The sequence below is a fragment of the Dama dama genome, chromosome 15, assembly GCF_033118175.1.
Source record: "Dama dama isolate Ldn47 chromosome 15, ASM3311817v1, whole genome shotgun sequence".
NCBI lineage: Eukaryota > Metazoa > Chordata > Mammalia > Artiodactyla > Cervidae > Dama > Dama dama.
In genome coordinates this window covers 13,163,423-13,183,406 of record NC_083695.1, presented here as the reverse complement: position 1 = coordinate 13,183,406, position 19,984 = coordinate 13,163,423, and the positions used below count along the sequence as shown (strand labels likewise).

At 42.9% G+C, this 19,984-nt stretch overlaps 1 protein-coding gene across 3 annotated transcripts in view; it reads left to right on the top strand.

Annotated features, from left to right (window-relative positions):
• DISC1 (DISC1 scaffold protein) overlaps positions 1-19,984 on the top strand; it is a 388,287-nt gene that overhangs the window by 164,787 nt on the left and 203,516 nt on the right. For all 3 annotated transcript variants that reach the window (XM_061161490.1, XM_061161488.1, XM_061161489.1), the window contains 2 exons: positions 4,037-4,091; positions 8,701-8,803. In XM_061161490.1, the coding sequence (XP_061017473.1) occupies positions 4,037-4,091; positions 8,701-8,803 (158 nt within the window). The remainder of the gene's footprint in view (positions 1-4,036; positions 4,092-8,700; positions 8,804-19,984) is intronic.

The following is a 19,984-nucleotide window of genomic DNA, read 5'->3' as shown; positions in this document are numbered from 1 at the left end:
GTCTGTCTAGTCAAGGCTATGGTTTTTCCAGCAGTCATGTATGGGTGTGAGAACTGAACTCTAAAGAAAGCTGAGCGCTGAAGAATTGATGCTTTTGAACTGTGGTGTTGGAGAAGACTCTTGAGAGTCCCTTGGACTGCAAGGAGATCCAACCAGTCCATCCTAAAGGAGATCAGTCCTGAATATTCATTGGAAGGACTGATGCTGAAGCTGAATCTCCAATATTTTGGCCACTGATGCGAAGAACTGACTCATTTGAAAAGACCCTGATGCTGGGAAAGATTGAGGGCAGGAGGAGAAGGGGACGACAGAGGATGAGATGGTTGGATGGCATCACCGACTCGATGGACATGAGTTTGAGTAAACTCCGGGAGTTGGTGATGGGCAGGGAAGCCTGGTGTGCTGCAGTCCATGGAGTCACAAAGAGTTGGACACAACTGAGCAACTGAACTGAGCTGAACTGGAGCACCAGTATGTAGGATCTTAATAACACATGTGATTAATCATACTATTAAAAATGGAAATTTCACATGAGTTAGTTTGCTATAGCTGCCATGACACGGTCCTGCAGACTGAGGGGCTTAAACACGGTGCTGGAGGCTGGAGGTCCGAGACTGAGGTGTGGGTACTGCTGGTTCCTCCTAAGGCTGTGAGGCAGGAATCTGTGCCAGGCTTCTCTCCTTGGCTTGTGCATGATTGTCTTCTCCCCGTGTCTCTATTTGTGGTCTTCCCTGTGTGTCTCTCTCTCTTTTGTTCGAATTCCCCTCTTCATAAGGACACCAGTTATACTGGATTAGGGTCACCCTGATGGCCTCGTTTTAAATTGAGCACCTCCATAAAGACACTATCACCAAAAAAGGCACCATTCTGAGGACACTAACATAATGAATTGGTGCTGGGGGCACACACTCACCCCATAACAGACCCCTGTATACTCAATTTCCTCTCACCACCACCAGTCTCAAGCCCAGCTGCCCCATCATACTTTCTCTGCAGCATATTCTTCTTAATAGTCTCAGCTTTTCTGAGGCTTCATGTGTTGAGGGTGAATTTCAGTCAGATGATTTAAGTACCATTTGTGAGTAGAGGATGATGTCCATTTACAAATAAATGACTTAGTGTTGTAAATTCAGAGCTTCCCTGGTGGTTCCGACCGACCGACCGTAAAGAATCTGCGTGCAATGCAGGAGACCTGGGTTCAATCCCTGGGTCGGGAAGATCCCCTGGAGAAGGAAATGGCAACCCACTCCTGTATTCTTATCTGGGAAATCCCATGAACAGAGGAGCCTGGCGGGCTACAGTCCATAGGGTTGCGCAGAGTCAGATGTGGCTGAGTGACTAACACACACACACCTTGTAAACTCAACACCATCCTAAAATAGAATTCTGAAAACCAGTGTATACAGTGACAGTATACCTCAAATGATTACTCATCTTCTGGAAGAGGGAGCATAGTTTAGTGATTAGAAGAACAGACAGCTAAACTGCCTGGGTTATCATTCTCCCATTTACCATCTAGCTGACCCTGGGAAAATTTCTGAAATCGCTCCTGGAGTTTTCTTGTCTGAAGATGTAGATAGTATGGTACCTACTTCATAGAGTTATCTGAATTTGAAAGGCTAATCCATGTAAGGAATACAAGGGAGGGTGCCTGGTACACAGTAAGAGCTCAGTAAATGTTTGACACTATTATTCCTAGGGTGGCTGCTTTTCAGGAAGACACTCGTTTGAGTAAATTAGGTCTGGTGTGTTTGTTAAAACATTATGTGCTAATTTGTGGAGACAATGTGTGTTTCCTGGGTACTGCATAATTTGATCTGAGAGAGCAGTTTTATTTGTCATTAATCATATGCAGGCTTCAAAGAAATGTGGGGATTCATTTTAATCACTGAAGTACATGTAACTCTTATTTATAAACATTTAACTCATCTAATTTGGTGGTTTTCAATTTGTATTCCTGCTCCTGGAATCATGATTTGGGGACCCCTGGAAGATCCCCTGGAGGAGGAAATGGCTACCCACTCCAGTATTCTTGCCTGGAGAATCCCATGGACAGAGGAGCCTGGTGGGCTACAGTCCATGGGGTTGCAGAGCTGGACATGACTGAGTGCATGATAAGCATGGGTGATGGTGGTAATATTCAGTGTGCGGGGTCCGTGTGACCTCATTTGTACCCCAGGCCAGACATCCCATCTCAGTCAGAATAGACACCCTATTATCTATTGTATATATGACTATTCTGAGTAAAATTTCATTTGAAAGAACTCTACTACTAAAAATAGCTTGAAAATCACTCGCGTGGGGTATAGATGATTTATATTCTTCTGCCCCCTATTGCTTCCATCTGTGTGTACCCCAGGGATGCAACTAATGCTAATATTAGCCTGAGCAAAACATAATTAGGAAGGTAAATCTACTGCAAAAAGTAATATAGCATAAATTAAATAAATTAAATATAAATCAAATCAAATATAAAACAATGCATTCAATTATCTGCCTCACTGCCTCCCTGCTTTAACATCAGTATTTTAGAGGAGACTAATCTTCTTTCTGGGACAGGGCCAAGACTGAGCCAAGACCAATGAATGTGTCAAACCCTGGAAGGATGGTGCTTGACCCGTTGGGCATGAGCTAAAGGCACTGCCATTCTGGTCAGCTAAATTCTGTCTTAATGGTTGAGGCATGAACTAGTCTTTGTATGTGGCTGGGAAAACCTATGTATAAGATACTTTTATTATTACTTTAAATTAATTTATTTAAAAAATGAAGTGTAGTTGATTTATTATACAATGTGTTAGTTTCAGGTGTACCCCAAAGTGACTCAGTTATGTACGTATATATATGGCTTCCCAGCTGGTGCCAGAGGTAAAGAATCCTCCTGCAAACACAGAAGATATAAGAGATGTGGGTTTGATCCTGGGTTGGGAAGATCCCCTGGACTCCAGTATTCTTGCCTGGAGAATCCTGTGGACAGAGGAGCCTGGTGGGCTACAGTCCACGGGGTTGCAAAGGGCCAGACGCGACTGAATGACTTGCACACACGTGCACACATATATGTATATTCTTTTTCAAATTCTTTTCCCGTATATTGAGATATTGAGTCTAGTTCACTGTGCTATACAGTAGGTCCTTGTTTACCTATTTTATATATACTAGTGTGTATATGTTAATCCCAAATTCATAATTGCCCCTTCCTCCCCATCTTTCTCCGTTGGTTATCATGTGTGTGTGAGCTCAGTCATGTCCGACTCTTTGTGGCTCCTTTGTACTTTTTCTCCCATAGATAACAGTGATAACAGTGATGGAAATAAAGTCTGAGAGTTAGTTTCATTCATTCATTTGATCATTCTGTAGATATTGACCGACCCACCTAGAAGCTCCAGGAATTATCTTGAACACCAAGGATACAGAAATGGACACAGGAGGATGCAGGCAGTTGCTCCAACTGTGGAACTTTTATTCCAAAGAGGGGAGAAAGAAATTACATGAGTAAACAAATATGTCAAGATGCATAGTGCTAAGGAGTGAAAAAGAAGCAGGGAAAAGCCTAAAGAGCAGAGAATTCTATTTTAGATACTTTAAATATACGTGTCTTCTCCCTGCTGCACCTCCCTGCTAAACCCAGAAGATGCTTGGAACATATTGATTGAATTATTAACCCAAATAGATTATATTGGATCACCTGCCTGTGAGACTACCCTGGATAGACCATCTTTCTTGGAAGGTACTTGTAGGTATGTAATTTAATCTTTTGCTGCCAGAAACATATCTGAGTTGTTCACTCTGTCAATAGATGTGCATTATGGGAATGATAACAGAATTTAATACCAACCTAGGCAGAGCGTAATTAGGGAGGGAAGACTCAGCTTCCTAGAAACATAGTAATTTCAGTCAAATGGAACCAATTTGGCATCTTCTTTCCTACTGTTCTTCTTCAGCCGTTGGGCTGACGGAAGTTTCACTGTTTTGCCGTCTTGTGACATGTGGTAGGACTGAGCTTTTACCAAGACCAATGTCCTCTTTTCAATTCTTCTAGCCTCCAGGAAAGGATAAAGTCCCTCAGCTTGTCACTTAAAGAAATCACTGCTAAGGTAAGTACCTTTCTATGCCCACTTTCTAAAGAAGTTGCTGAAGTTTTCTTTTGATGTAATTTCATGTCACAGGTCACCTGGGCTCTGGACAAAATATAGACTTGGCAAAACCATTCTACAGGCTAAGTGATGGGCCAGCCAACGAGCCAGGGCCAAGGGCCGCTCCTCTGGTGGATATTCTGACTGCGGTCCCTAGGCGTCGATGGGCTTGGCCTCTGGGAGAGGAAACATGGTTACTGCTGTGCACAATCAAATGTCTTTGCTTAAAAAGGCTTCTAGGATGGGTGCAATCTGAGAAGTTGATTACATTCCCTTCCAGAAGGGCTGGGTTCAGGTTTTTCACAAACAGATGGAAATGGTACAGTAGGTGCTTGTTTTTTTTGTTTTGTTTTGTTTTGTTTTTTAAAGTTAAGTTGATTTCGAAATCATTTTGCCTATCTTACCTGCCGTTTATACTTCATATCAGGACTTTGGTTTGTATAGAGATAGAGGACCCAACATTATTCCCTGGGAGCCATACAGTCAATTCACTTAAATAGTCAGTGTGCGGTCAGTAAGGATTACCACAGTTACGAAACAAAACCCTCCTCCAGAGAGATAGTTACTCCCCACTGGGTTATTGACAAACTCTGAAGCAGGATCAATTACCCTGTGAATTATTGTTAGAGGGGAGGCAGGCAGAGAACTAGGTCTGAATCATTAATGATTTGTGTTGGGTCTGGGAACCAGGGTGGGTATAAGATGGCTGAAATACACAAAGGGCAGGATTCTGAGCAGACAGCAAAGCAGCCAAGAGTCCTCTGGCCTGGAGTGAAGATCTTGTTCTCTGTCTCCAGGGAAGAGAGCAGGAAGACCTGTGCGGATGTGTAGACCCCAGCAGAGCCAAGAAGCTGGATGTATTCTTGGCAAAAAATGTCCACAGTGGCTCTGGTCCTTTTCCTGGTTTTTGTGTCTAGTTCACTTTTGAAAAAACTTTATATGATTTTGCTAAAGACCGCACAGCAGCAGTTCTGCCCCGCATCGAAAGAGAGCCTCCTGTGAGGACTGAGCCTTGGACCCAGAACGCTTGATGCCCACCTGCCCTGCCTTCCCAAAGATCCACCCCAGAAAGCTCACCCAGAGCAGAAGGGCAGGAGGAGACTCAGGCGGCCGGCAGGGGACCTGAAGCCACATGCAGAACTTGGGAAAGGGCTTTATTTCAGGCTCCCAGGCTGAGGGTGGCTGGCACCTTGTCCCCGGCCCAAATGAGTCAAGGGCACTGGCTTGGTTTACCAGTTTTGTTATAGGAAGCAAGAGCGGATGCTAGACAGCACACCTGGATTTCTGCCTTATCAGTGACGGTGATGTCCCCATTGACATTCCTGTCCATCCACTTCTGTGACCTCCAGTGGAGCCACGGGGGAGGTGAGGTAGGGCCAAAGCTTCCTGGATGGGGAGGCGGTCGAAGTACCTCTTGTACTTCCTACTAGAACTTATGCCATTTATAAGTACATCCTAATTTCTGTGTAGAGTTAAAATGTGGAAGGACTCTTGGGTTTGGGTTTATTGAGCATCAGATAAACACATACTGTGTGTGTAACACGGATGAGTCTGGATCCCATCAGGGAGGATGTAGATGTGCATAATCTGTAACACAGATGGTGTTTGTATGTGTGTGTTTTCTATGACATCTTATATCACGCACACACACACATACACACGTGCACACGACACTGGGATTTGTTGATCGTCTCCAGCTGCTATGATTTGCCCAAATATCAAAAGTCTTTTGCTTTGTTTGTATCTTTTCTCTAAAACATTTACAAAAAAAATTACAATTCCCTTGCTTTTTCATAAAATTAACGAATGCATGCCTATGGTTTTAAAATGGAAATGGAAAAACTCCATTTGATAATGGGTTCCTTAGGGTTTAATTTTATTTGGAAATAAAAAAGGAGATGCAGATTTTCTGGGGCATGCATGCCTGTAGGCATGTGTGTTTGTGTATATAGGTGGGTGTGTACATGTGCACATACATGAATGTGTGTGTGTATATGAGGGCCATATATTAGTCTATAGAGAATTAAAACTGCTCAGTCGCATGCAACAACTTTCTGTCTACTCTGAGCTTGATTGACTGGTGACCTTGAAGTCAAAGTCACAGCTTGGCCCACTTTTCTTTCTTCAGTGTATTAGACACAATAATCTGATATTCTTTCAACTCCTTCCTCAAAGAGAGCTGGCACCTGCCTTCCACTCATTACATTTTTTGACTCTTATGGGTTACCCAAACCAAAGGTAATTAGGGGATAAATGAGATGGAAGAAAGTGTTGGAAATAAATGGGGTATCCGGAGGTTGGTAGATATTAGATTACATTCAGCAGTACCGGAAAGAATGTACATTGCAATTTAATAAGAAGATTTAGAGGTTGTTTCATATTAATAGTGACAGCTTGCTCAATAAAAGAGAAACTGACCCAATTATGGTTAAAAGAGACTGTGAGCTAAAATCAGAAATACTGGACGTACTTGGGTGAGGTGCAGCAATCATGACTGGGGTAATCGAGTTGACAGAAATGTCCTGGGACCTCTGGTGACATGCTTTTGACCAAGGGGAGGGGGCGTTCCTGTCATCAGCATGGAGTCCATGAGACAGTGCTTGGGCGGATGTCAGAGCAACTTCCTTTAACTTCTGGTCCTGACACTGTGATGGATCTCAGGACCATTGAGAGGGTGTCTCCAAATTGATGGCTTTGGACAGCGGTTGCTCAGCTCTGTTGGTGCGGGCTTTGGGGTAGAAGCCTTTACACTGTCCCTTCATCCAGAGATTTTTATAAAGAGATTTATAAAGAGAGTTTTATAAAGAGGTTTGGGAGATTATAGCTGCTTAATGGAAAGGAACATGCTGAAGGCCATGGGGGCAAGGGTGTGCTATTTTAGACGGGGTGTGTGAGGTTTGTGTTGATTTTAGAAAGAACCTCTGTTGAAGTCTGAGGTCAGCAAAGCACTTCAAGGTGATAATATCTAGCATGAGCTGGAAACTTCTGGGGAGATTAAATTTTATATTTTCTCTGGGCTCTGTGAACCCACCTGGGTTTTTATTTCTTGAATGGAATGTTAGGTTTTTGGCAAGAAAAGAGGGGTGCTTCTAAGTAACATCCTTTGTGGATCCCCCAGATGTCTTCACATGTGTATTCATTGTTATTCAGCCATGCTCTGTGCTTCTGTTGAACTGGAGGTTTTTTTAGGTAGTTCATTAATCTCAGTATAGGTAGCAGTTGAATACAAGGTTTTTGCTTTAAATAAAAGAAACAAAATGTTGTATTTTAGTTTCAACAAATACAAAATAGCCTAAGAAATCTGGAAAAACAAAGTGAGATTTAAGATTTTTGCTATTTTTTAAAGATCAAGTAAGATGTAGGAAGTGAAATGCTAAAACCTGCAAACTTTCCTGAGATCTACTTGTCTATTTTTCAAATCTGCCCTTGATCGCAACGTCTGTGCACCATTTTTTCCTGCCTATTGTGTGCCAGACACAGAATGAAATCCCTGCTCCCACAGCGTGTGTGGTCCCCAGAGATACAAGAGGAAAATGAAGGGAGAATGACAGAGTGTCAGCTGGACAGGGCGGTACCGACAGACACCCTGCAGGGGCAGGCGGCCCGGGGAGGGAGGGCCAAGCAGTGGTTCTGTTTCGTGGGTGAGCCACACGGCCCTTCTTCCCAAGGCAGAGCCCTGTGGGCTGTGCCCCCAGGGACCAGCAGAGCCACTCGAGGAGGGTGTCAGCACTCAGAGGCCTGGGGAGGGGCAGGCAGAGGGCTCCGCTTACTTACTTGTGGCTGTGTCGGGTTGTGGGATCTCATCTGTTTCTTCCTTCCCTCCCCTTCCTCCCTCCCTCCTCCCTCCTTTCCCTCCTCCTTCCCTCCCTTCTTCCCTTCCTCCCCCTACTCCCTCCCTCCTCCTCCTCCTTCCTCTCCTCCCTCCCTCTTCCCTCCCTCCTCCCTCCCTTCTTCCCTTCCTCTCCCTCCTCCCTTCTTCCCTTCCTCCCCCTGCTCCCTCCCTCCTCCTCCTTCCCCTCCTCCCTCCCTCCTCCTCCTCCTTCCTCTCCTCCCTCCCTCTTTCCTCCCTCCTCCCTCCTCTCTCCTCCCTCCATTCTTCCCTTCTTCTCCCTCCTCCCTTCTTCCCTTCCTCCCCCTGCTCCCTCCCTCCTCCTCCTTCCCCTCCTCCCTCCCTCCTCCTTCCTCTCCTCCCTCCCTCTTCCCTCCCTCCTCCCTCCTCTCTCCTCCCTCCCTTCTTCCCTTCCTCTCCCTCCTCCCTTCTTCCCTTCCTCCCCCTGCTCCCTTCCTCCTCCTCCTTCCCCTCCTCCCTCCCTTCTCCCTCCTCTCTCCTCCCTCCCTTCTTCCCTTCCTCTTTCCCTCCCTCCTCTCTTCCTCCCTGCCTCCTTCCCCTCCTCTCTTCTTCCTTCCATCCTTCCTTCCTTTATGCATTGCTTGTTTTTTAAGAACTCTCCTGCAGTTATTCTGTATCACCCCCTTGCTACTTAGAAACCCAGGAATCTGGCTGGTGCCCTGTCGCCCTCTCATCTCTGCCTGAGTAAATGATGGTTCATGGCTATCTTTCTCCTTCTAGGTGTGTATGAGTGAAAGACTCTGCAGTGCCCTGAGAAAGAAGGTTAACGATATTGAAACCCAACTGCCAGCGTTGTTTGAAGCCAAAATGCTTGCCATCTCAGGTACCTGGGGACAGAGGGGACATGGAGACAGTTGGAGTGAGTGATGACAACCACCACACCCCTGTCTTGTTCTGGATTAACAGTCTACCTGTACCTGAATATTGTGTAGCATTCTACCTGTCACTTGACAACTCAGAGCCTTTGCGGGGAGTCTCACTGAAACTCATGGAGTAGATGGGCAGCATGGCTTCTTTATAAGGGATGGGTTGTTAGTTTTTAGTTGCTAAGCTGGGTCCAACTCATGTGACCCCATAGACTATAGCCTGCCAGGCTCCTCTGTCCATGGGATTCTCCAGGCAAGAAGACGAGTGGGTTACCATTTCTTTCTCCAGAGGATCTTCCCAACCCAGGGATTGAACCAGCATCTCCTGCATTGCAGGCGGAGTTTTTACCACTGACCCAGGGTAGTCCTATAAGGGATGGGTAAGACTCTTGAAAATGCACAAGCACACATTATATAAAATAGCTATTTGTGTAGTTTGCATTACCAGTTTCTGTTTAAGAGTTTAGAGACTAGATGTAATCTGGGTGCCATGTAATCCTAGTCAGGGTTTCTACAGATTTATGTATCTGGAGATACTCAGTGAGGGTGTGATCAACCACTTGCTATGGGGGAATGAGTGGTAACAGGAGACAAACTGATGTACTCAGAGTAACAACCTAGTCATAGATAAGAAATTTTTGGAGGATTTTCAGTGGATCATTATCCTTCCTTAATTTGGTAGTTATAAAGGGATATACTTTTCCATTAATCAGTAGGCTGAAAACACAAGTCTCTGAAAATAGGATCTTACTCTATCATTTGAACAGTACTTAAAGAAAAGGTTTATTTATTTACTGGCTGTGTTGGGTCTTTGTTGCTGTACCTGGGCTTTCTCTAGTTGCTGGGCAGGTTTCTCGTTGTGGTGGCTTCTTATTGTGGATCATGGGCTCGGTAGTTCTGGCCATGGGCTTAGTTGCCCTGAGGCATGTGGAATCTTCCTGGACAAGGGATCAAGCCAGTGTTCCCTGCATTCTTAGCCATTGGACTACCAGGGAAACCCCTGAACAGTGCTTTTGAACATTCCCCTGCATTTGTTATTTTATTTTCACATCAGCTCTATCAGATAGGAGGGAGAAACACTGTGATCCCGAGGAACAGAGGGAGAGATTGAGGCCCTGGAACGTGTCCTGTGGTTAAGTTCACTCCATTAACTGAGTGGGGATAGATCAGGGCTAGTGTCCAGGTGTGATGTATGGATTTTTAACCCAGTTATGTAATGACAGACTGTTTTATAAGTTGAATGAATCCATAGCTCATCAGCTCCAGAAGAATCATAAAAATTTAATGAAAAGGTATAATAATTACATGTATGGGTTTTAAATGGCATTTTAAGAAGGAATACAATAATTGGCAGCTTCTGCTCTTCAGATCATTAAACAACTAATGTTGGCAGCTAACGAGCAATTTGGTGCCTGGCGCAGTCACGCGTGTTATTTACAACCCGTAGAACACGTGGATGCACATGTGGGCCTCAGCTCTCAACAGCTTCACATTCCATTTCCTTCGAATTATGGCCCCATTTGCTAAGAGGAAAAAAGATTGAATACAATCTTGCTTCTGAGTTAGGGTTTTTGCCTTTCTTAATCAATGTATCTTTCTCAGGAATACAGGTGGATGTGTCTCTATTAAGCCCAAGGGAGGAGATGCATCATTTGGGCAGCAGAGAAACCCTCTCTCAAATGTGAATTATCTCATTTAGGATGTGGCGAAAATTCTTAAGATGGTATTTTGCACAGAGGGCCTGAGTTTTCTGTGTAGTTTTTAGATCAGCTGAGAAATTGGTGAGACCTGATTGGATGAGGGATCCCCCGAGTTAGCTGGGGTGGGAACACACTCCCCATATCCTATTTCCTGACACTCTTGAGCCCCTTGGTGAACAGCCCTTTCAGTCCATGGACTGCCCTGTGAGTTAGGTTGGTGACAGATGGTCATCATTAACTTCTGTGGTGATATTGGTTTAGTCACTAAGTCCCACTCTTTGCAACCCTATGGGCTTAGCCCACCATGCTCCTCTGTCCATGGGATTTTCCCAGCAAGAATCCTGGCATGAATTGCCATTTCCTCTGGGGATCTTCCTGATCCAGGGATCAAACTCACGTCTCTTGTATCTTCTGTGTTGGTGGGCAGATTCTTTACCACTGAGCCACCCGGGAAGCCCCTTAACTTCTGTACATAATGCAATTTCCATTTCCTTTTGAGCTGTGCTCCATAGCAGGGAGAGTTGAGGAGGCAAGAGGTACTCTCCTTAGGATGCTGGCAGGTCTGTTTTTTTTTTTTTTTTTTAATTAGTTGGAGGCTAATTACTTCACAACATTTCAGTGGGTTTTGTCATACATTGATATGAATCAGCCATAGATTTACACGTATTCCCCATCCCGATCCCCCCTCCCACCTCCCTCTCCACCCGATTCCTCTGGGTCTTCCCAGTGCACCAGGCCCGAGGACTTGTCTCATGCATCCCACCTGGGCTGGTGATCTGTTTCACCATAGATAATATACATGCTGTTCTTTCAAAACATCCCACCCTCACCTTCTCCCACAGAGTTCAAAAGTCTGTTCTGTATTTCTGTGTCTCTTTTTCTGTTTTGCATATAGGGTTATCGTTACCATCTTTCTAAATTCCATATATATGTGTTAGTATGCTGTAATGTTCTTTATCTTTCAGGTCTGTTTTTATATCATCAGAATAGCAAACCCTCACTCTGTTAGACAAAAGCACAAACATCTTCAAGAGAGGCCTTTCTCTATTTTAGGATCTCTGTGAGGATGCTGGGACAATGCTCAGAGGTTCTTAGAAGCCCTACTGAATGAGAGGACCTTGTGGGGTACCCTTAGGTTCTTAGAGGGCCTTTCGTCTGTCTGAAAGCTTCTAGATCTCCCATCCTGGTTTTGATCAATGGACTGAGGATTTCTCTTGATTTAAGAACCATCTGCTCTCTGCAGAGAGAGGGAATAATAAAAATACATTGGTTGGATACAATGTGTCTAAATGGCAGCCTGAAGTCTTTCTTGTTTTATATGTGTGTGAGCTTGCTCAGGCGCTCAGTCCTGTCCCACTCTTTGCAATCCCAGGACTGTAGCCCGCCAGGCTTCTCTGTCCATGAGATATCCTAGGCAAGAATACTGGAGTGGGTTGCCATTTCCTTCCTCAAGGGATCTTCCTGATCCAGGGATTGAACCTGCGTCTCCTGTATTGGCAGGCAGATCCTTTACCACTGTGTGATTTCGAGGGAAATAGGAACATTCTTAGAAATAAAATTAGATTTTCTAGGTAAATACAAAATATTTGCTTCCCTCTAAAAAAGTTTATGGTTTTGATCAATGGCTCGGGGATCTGATAGACTCAGCAAAGATTTTTCAAAGATGATGTTTATCCAAGGTGGAAATAGAGACCTACCAAGTGAGAAGAAGGAAAGGGTATTGTTCAGACCTTAATAGCAAGGGAGTCAACCACCATCGCTTTTGTTGTGGCAGAAACTCCAAGGCAGACAGAGGAGTGGGAAAGCTTTGCAGTGGAAAAAAAAAGGAGGTTCCAGTAATGACTGGAAGCTGTTGGCCTTGGGGAAGCTAGGGGTGAGGTAACTAGAGCGCCCAGTGTGATTGCTTAGGGGAGCATATTTGGCTTTCTCTGATTGGTCCTAAACTGGAAGCAGGGACAAAGGTTAGGGAAGCTGTTATTGATCAAGTGCTGGCTATTTGGGGCCAGTTGTTACAGAAGCTGTTGTTTAGCTTCCTGGACTGTAGTTAGAGAAAGCGTCTGACTGCCTACAGGTCTGACTCAGCTGCTGGCCTCCTATGCTGGCTTCTGTGCATAGGGGTGTGTTTCCTCAGCACATTGCTACAGGCTGGGGTTCTGTTCTGCATATGATCTGGCCACTGTCTGTCTGTATACTTTGTCTCTCTCCAGGCAGCTCATTTTCTCAGTCTAGTTGAAGCAGTCTATGTTTTATGTATTAGTAAAATCCTGTGTTACAGCATTCTGTTCCCCTCATCTTCTCTATGCAATGTGGCCATTTCCAAAATGTTTGATGTGCAGAACCAGTCCCAGAACTCGGCTCACAGAAGATGCTTTTCAGTGTCTCAGGAAATCATGGTGACTGGAAGAAAGAAACAAAACCAGCAGAAAATAGCAGATTCTAGCTGAAGGAGCTACCATGGATAGGGGGATGGGTGCAGTTGGCTGGTGCTTGATTGTGACCTTGACATTGCCAAGGGCAGTGCCTAGAAGGCAGAGGGTGTGGACTTGAACTTGGAATTCCTCAAAAGATCTGGTGTCATACCAGAGAAGAGATGCAGGATTTTATTAGTTAGGGGTTTATGTTCAACACTGGCTTTATTTCTTTTTCCCTAGTCAGGTATAGCTCAAATTTGGGTAGATAGAAGAGGATGGGAAGACAGGGAACCCTGGTGCACTGCAGTCCATGGGGTCACAAAGAGTCGGACACAATTGAGTGACTGAACTGAACTGAACTGAAGAGGATAATTTTAGGAGAATCATCACAAGTGGAAACAGATTTGGCCCAGCGAGCACCATGTGTGTGCATGTCTCCGGGGGCGGACGTCCTTGTGAGACCCGGGGACTGACCGAGTGAAACGGCCCCTCCGAGCACAGGATTCAACTTGTCTTCTTGTGGTTCCCTCCCTTTATGAATGATTTGTGGTCGTGTGTTTACAAATCCCTTACTGAACTGTATTTGGTAGAATGAGCACCTACCATGAGGTTGGAAGAACCAAGTTCAAGTTCAGTAATCTAATGTGACATCTTCAAATTCCAAAGCTTTGTGACATTGGGAGAGTCACTCTCTGGGTCTCCGTTTCTTCAACTAGAAACCAAAGACAATTATTATAAGAACCCCTTCCTGGATTTTTGGGAAGACTAAAGGAGAATTTATCCATGAACTCTGTAGTCTACAAGACTCAAGTAATGACCTCAGAAAGTGACTTGCAGATACCATGAAGCAGAGAAGGGTAAATATTGGAATTCAGAGACACTCAGGATGTAGTTAGAACAGAATGGATGACATCAGTTTCAGCTTTGGCATACACCTAGAAGTTTTTAGTTGTGTTATTTGTAGAATAAAATATTTTGACAGGTGCTTTAAAAAAACCTACTTGAAGGCCCATGTGCGGTTCCCTTGCTGCAGAGCAGCAAGGTAGGCATGTATACAACTTGATGCCAAGGCAGATACACACCCCTAATATTCTGGGGCTTTCTCTGTGGCTCAGTGGTAAAAGAACCCACCTGCGGTGCAGGAGATGCAGGCGATCCAGGTTCGATACCTGGGTGGGGAAAATCCCCTGGAGGAGAGCATGGCAACCCCTTCCAGTATCCTTGGCTGAACAATCCCATGGACAGAGAAACTTGGTGAGCTACAGTCCATGGGGTTGCAAAGAGTCATACACAGCTGAAACGATTGATCACATAGCACACAGATTCCCTTTGGCTTTAGGGAAGGCCCATCAGGGTGATGGAGACTGGGGTCACTGGGTCGCTTATGGAACTTCTTTCTTTTTTTTTTTTTTTTTATTAGTTGGAGGATAATCACTTCACATCATTTCAGTGGGTTTTGTCATACATTGACATGAATCAGCCATGGATCTACACGTATTCCCCATCCCGATCCCCCCTCCCACCTCCCTCTCCACCCGATTCCTCTGGGTCCTCCCAGTGCACCAGGCCGGAGCACTTGTCTCATGCATCCCACCTGGGCTGGCTATCTGTTTCACCATAGATAGTATACATGCTGTTCTTTTGAAATACCCCACCCTCACATTCTCCCACAGAGTTCAAAAGTCTGTTCTGTATTTCTGTGTCTCTTTTTCTGTTTTGCATATAGGGTTATCGTTACCATCTTTCTAAATTCCATATGTATGTGTTAGTATGCTGTAATGTTCTTTATCTTTCTGGCTTACTTCACTCTGAATAAGGGGCTCCAGCTTCATCCATCACATTAGGACTGGTTCAAATGAATTCTTTTTAATGGCTGAGTAATATTCCATGGTGTATATGTACCACAGCTTCCTTATCCATTCATCTGCTGATGGGCATCTAGGTTGCTTCCATGTCCTGGCTATTATAAACAGTGCTGTGATGAACATTGGGGTGCACGTGTCTCTTTCAGATCTGGTTTCCTCAATGTGTATGCCCAGAAGTGGGATTGCTGGGTCATATGGCAGTTCTATTTCCAGTTTTTTAAGAAATCTCCACACTGTTTTCCATAGCGGCTGTACTAGTTTGCATTCCCACCAACAGTGTAAGAGGGTTCCCTTTTCTCCACACCCTCTCCAGCATTTATTGCTTGTAGACTTTTGGATAGCAGCCATCCTGACTGGCGTGTAATGGTACCTCATTGTGGTTTTGATTTGCATTTCTCTAATAATGAGTGATGTTGAGCATCTTTTCATGTGTTTGTTAGCCATCTGTATGTCTTCTTTGGAGAAATGTCTATTTAGTTCTTTGGCCCATTTTTTGCTTGGGTCATTTATTTTTCTGGAATTGAGCTTCAGGAGTTGCTTGTATATTTTTGAGATTAATCCTTTGTCTGTTTCTTCATTTGCTGTTGTTTTCTCCCAATCTGAGGGCTGTCTTTTCACCTTACTTATAGTTTCCTTTGTAGTGCAAAAGCTTTTAAGTTTCATTAGGTCCCATTTGTTTATTTTTGCTTTTATTTCCAATATTCTGGGAGGTGGGTCATAGAGGATCCTGCTGTGATTTATGTCGGAGAGTGTTTTGCCTATGTTCTCCTCTAGGAGTTTTATAGTTTCTGGTCTTACATTTAGATCTTTAATCCATTTTGAGTTTATTTTTGTGTATGGTGTTAGAAAGTGTTCTAGTTTCATTCTTTTACAAGTGGTTGACCAGTTATCCCAGCACCACTTGTTAAAGAGGTTGTCTTTTTTCCATTGTATATTCTTGCCTCCTTTGTCAAAGATAAGGTGTCCATAGGTTCGTGGATTTATCTCTGAGCTTTCTATTCTGTTCCACTGATCTATATTTCTGTCTTTGTGCCAGTACCATACTGTCTTGATGACTGTGGCTTTGTAGTAGAGTCTGAAGTCAGGCAGGTTGATTCCTCCAGTTCCATTCTTCTTTCTCAAGATTACTTTGGCTATTCGAGGTTTTTTGTATTTCCATACAAATTGTGAAATTTTTTGGTCTAGTTCTGTGAAAAATACCTTTGGTAGCTTGATAGGGATTGCATTGAATCTATAGATTGCTTTGGGTAGAATAGCAATTTTGACAATATTGATTCTTCCAATCCATGAGCATGGTATGTTTCTCCATCTGTTTGTGTCCTCTTTGATTTCTTTCATCAGTGTTTTATAGTTTTCTATGTATAGGTCTTTTGTTTCTTTAGGTAGATATACTCCTAAGTATTTTATTCTTTTTGTTGCAATGGTGAATGGTATTGTTTCCTTAATTTCTCTTTCTGTTTTTTCATTGTTAGTATATAGGAATGCAAGGGATTTCTGTGTGTTAATTTTATATCCTGCAACTTTACTATATTCATTGATTAGCTCTAGTAATTTTCTGGAAGAGTCTTTAGGGTTTTCTATGTAGAGGATCATGAAGTGAAGTTTCACTTCTTCTTTTCCTATCTGGATTCCTTTTACTTCTTTTTCTGCTCTGATTGCTGTGGCCAAAACTTCCAACACTATGTTGAATAGTAGTGGTGAGAGTGGGCACCCTTGTTTTGTTCCTGATTTCAGGGGAAATGCTTTCAATTTTTCACCATTGAGGGTGATGCTTGCTGTGGGTTTGTCATATATAGCTCTTATTATGTTGAGGTATGTTCCTTCTATTCCTGCTTTTTGGAGAGTTTTAATCATAAATGAGTGTTGAATTTTGTCAAAGGCTTTCTTTGCATCTATTGAGATAATCATATGGTTTTTATCTTTCAATTTGTTAATGTGGTGTATTACATTGATTGATTTGCGGATATTAAAGAATCCTTGCATTCCTGGGATAAAGCCCACTTGGTCATGGTGTATGATTTTTTTAATATGTTGTTGGATTCTGTTTGCTGGAATTTTGTTAAGGATTTTTGCATCTATGTTCATCAGTGATATTGGCCTGTAGTTTTCTTTTTTTGTGGCATCTTTGTCTGGTTTTGGAATTAGGGTGACGGTGGCCTCATAGAATGAGTTTGGAAGCTTACCTTCATCTGCAATTTTCTGGAAGAATTTGAGTAAGATAGGTGTTAGCTCTTCTCTAAATTTTTGGTAGAATTCAGCTGTGAAGCCATCTGGTCCTGGGCTTTTGTTTGCTGGAAGATTTTTGATTACAGTTTTGATTTCCTTGCTTGTGATGGGTCTGTTAAGATCTTCTATTTCTTCCTGGTTCAGTTTTGGAAAGTTATATTTTTCTAAGAATTTGTCCATTTCTTCCAAGCTGTCCATTTTATTGGCATAGAGCTGCTGGTAGTAGTCTCTTATTATCCTTTTTATTTCAGTGTTGTCTGTTGTGATCTCTCCATTTTCATTTCTAATTTTGTTAATTTGGTTCTTCTCTATTTGTTTCTTAATGAGTCTTGCTAATGGTTTGTCAATTTTGTTTATTTTTTCAAAAAACCAGCTCTTAGCTTTGTTGATTTTTGCTATGGTCTCTTTAGTTTCTTTTGCATTTATTTCTGCCTTAATTTTTAAGATTTCTTTCCTTCTGCTAACCCTGGGGTTCTTCATTTCTTCCTTCTCTAATTGCTTTAGGTGTAGAGTTAGGTTATTTATTTGGTTTTTTTCTTGTTTCTTGAGGTAAGCCTGTAATGCTATGAACCTTCCCCTTAGCACTGCTTTTACAGTGTCCCATAGGTTTTGGGTTGTTGTGTTTTCATTTTCATTCATTTCTATACATATTTTGATTTCTTTTTTGATTTCTTCTATGATTTGTTGGTTATTCAGAAGCGTGTTATTTAGCCTCCATGTGTTTGAATTTTTAACAATTTTTTTCCTGTATTGAGATCTAATCTTACTGCACTGTGTTCAGAAAAGATGACTGGAATGATTTCAATTTTTTTGAATTTTCCAAGACCAGATTTATGGCCCAGGATGTGGTCTATTCTGGAGGAGGTTCCGTGTGCACTTGAGAAAAAGGTGAAGTTGATTGTTTTGGGGTGAAATGTCCTATAGATATCAATTAGGTCTAGCTGGTCCATTGTGTCATTTAAGGTTTGTGTTTCCTTGTTAATTTTCTGTTTAGTTGATCTATCCATAGTTGTGAGTGGGGTATTAAAGTCTCCCACTATTATTGTGTTACTATTAATTTCCTCTTTCATACTCGTTAGCATTTGCCCTACATATTGGGGTGCTCCTATGTTGGGTGCATATATATTTATAATTGTTATATCTTCTTCTTCGATTGATCCTTTGATCATTATGTAGTGTCCTTCTTTGTCTCTTTTCACGTCCTTTATTTGAAAGTCTATTTCATCTGATATGAGTATTGCGACCCCTGCTTTCTTTTGGTTTCCGTTTGCATGAAATATTTTTTTCCAGCCCTTCACTTTTAGTCTGTATGTGTCTCTTGTTTTGAGGTGGGTCTCTTGTAGACAGCATATATAGGGGTCTTGTTTTTGTATCCATTCAGCCAATCTTTGTCTTTTGGTTGGGGCATTCAACCCATTTACATTTAGGGTAATTATTGATAGGTGTGGTCCCGTTGCCATTTACTTTGTTGTTTTGGGTTCACGTTTATACAACCTTTCTGCATTTCCTGTCTAGAGAAGATCCTTTAGCATTTGTTGAAGAGCTGGTTTGGTGGTGCTGAACTCTCTCAGCTTTTGCTTATCTGTAAAGCTTTTGAATTCTCCTTCATATCTGAATGAGATCCTTGCTGGATACAGTAATCTAGGTTGTAGGTTATTCTCTTTCATTACTTTCAGTATGTCCTGCCATTCCCTTCTGGCCTGAAGGGTTTCTATTTATAGATCAGCTGTTATCCTTATGGGAATCCCTTTGTGTGTTATTTGTTGTTTTTCCCTTGCTGCTTTTAATATTTGTTCTTTGTGTTTGACCTTTGTTAATTTGATTAATATGTGTCTTGGGGTGTTTTGCCTTGGGTTTATCCTGTTTGGGACTCTCTGGGTTTCTTGGACTTGGGTGGCTATTTCCTTCCCCATTTTAGGGAAGTTTTCAGCTATTATCTCCTCGAGTATTTTCTCATGGCCTTTCTTTATGTCTTCTTCTTCTGGAACTCCTATGATTCGAATGTTGGGGCGTTTCACAGTGTCCCAGAGGTCCCTGAGGTTGTCCTCATTTCTTTTGATCCTTTTTTCTTTTTTCCTCTCTGCTTCATTTATTTCCACCATTTTATCTTCTACCTCACTTATCCTATCTTCTGCCTCTGTTATTCTACTCTTGGTTCCCTCCAAAGTATTTTTGATCTCATTCATTGCATTATTCATTTTTAATTGACTCTTTTTTATTTCTTCTAGGTCTTTATTAAACATTTCTTGTATCTTTTCAATCTTTGTTTCCAGGCTATTTATCTGTAACTCCATTTGGAACTTCTTTCAAGGATCAACATTTCTTTTTTTCAATTTTCATCTAAAAACTCTCGCCAGTTTCAGCAATCAGGGAGGGCTGCCTCAAGCCAGATTCACCTCCTGGGCTTGGATCTGAGGCCAAAATGCTTATGAAATATTAACCAAGGACACTGTCGTACTTTCTCACGGCATGGGTTTTGATATTGACTGTCTCTTTGGGAATTCACACTCATTCTGTGTATATAAAACTTCCACATCACTCTGTATTTTCCCAAGCCATACCCCTTCAGATCAAGGAAGGTTCCCAATTAGTGATTGCTCTCTTGTTTTATTAAGGCCTTGGTCTCTAGAGCTGGTGATGAGTTGCAGGAGGGCCTGATGATGTGTTTCCAGGACACCTTCCATACTGACACTCACTCCATCTCTGTAGTCTCTTCTTGTTTGTTTTGAGAGGTCTTCTCTCTGAACTATTCTCAGGAGGAGGTTGCACACTTGGCACCTTCAGCCTGGAGTCTCTGGGGCCCAGTTGGTGCTTACCCCACATTTTATTAACTCTGTAGACTTGAGAATATGACCCAATGGGATGAGAGTGAGGGTGAGGGTTAGGTCTGGGGTGTTGGTGGGGGTTCCCTCAGCCCAGGCTGAGAAGGGAACTTG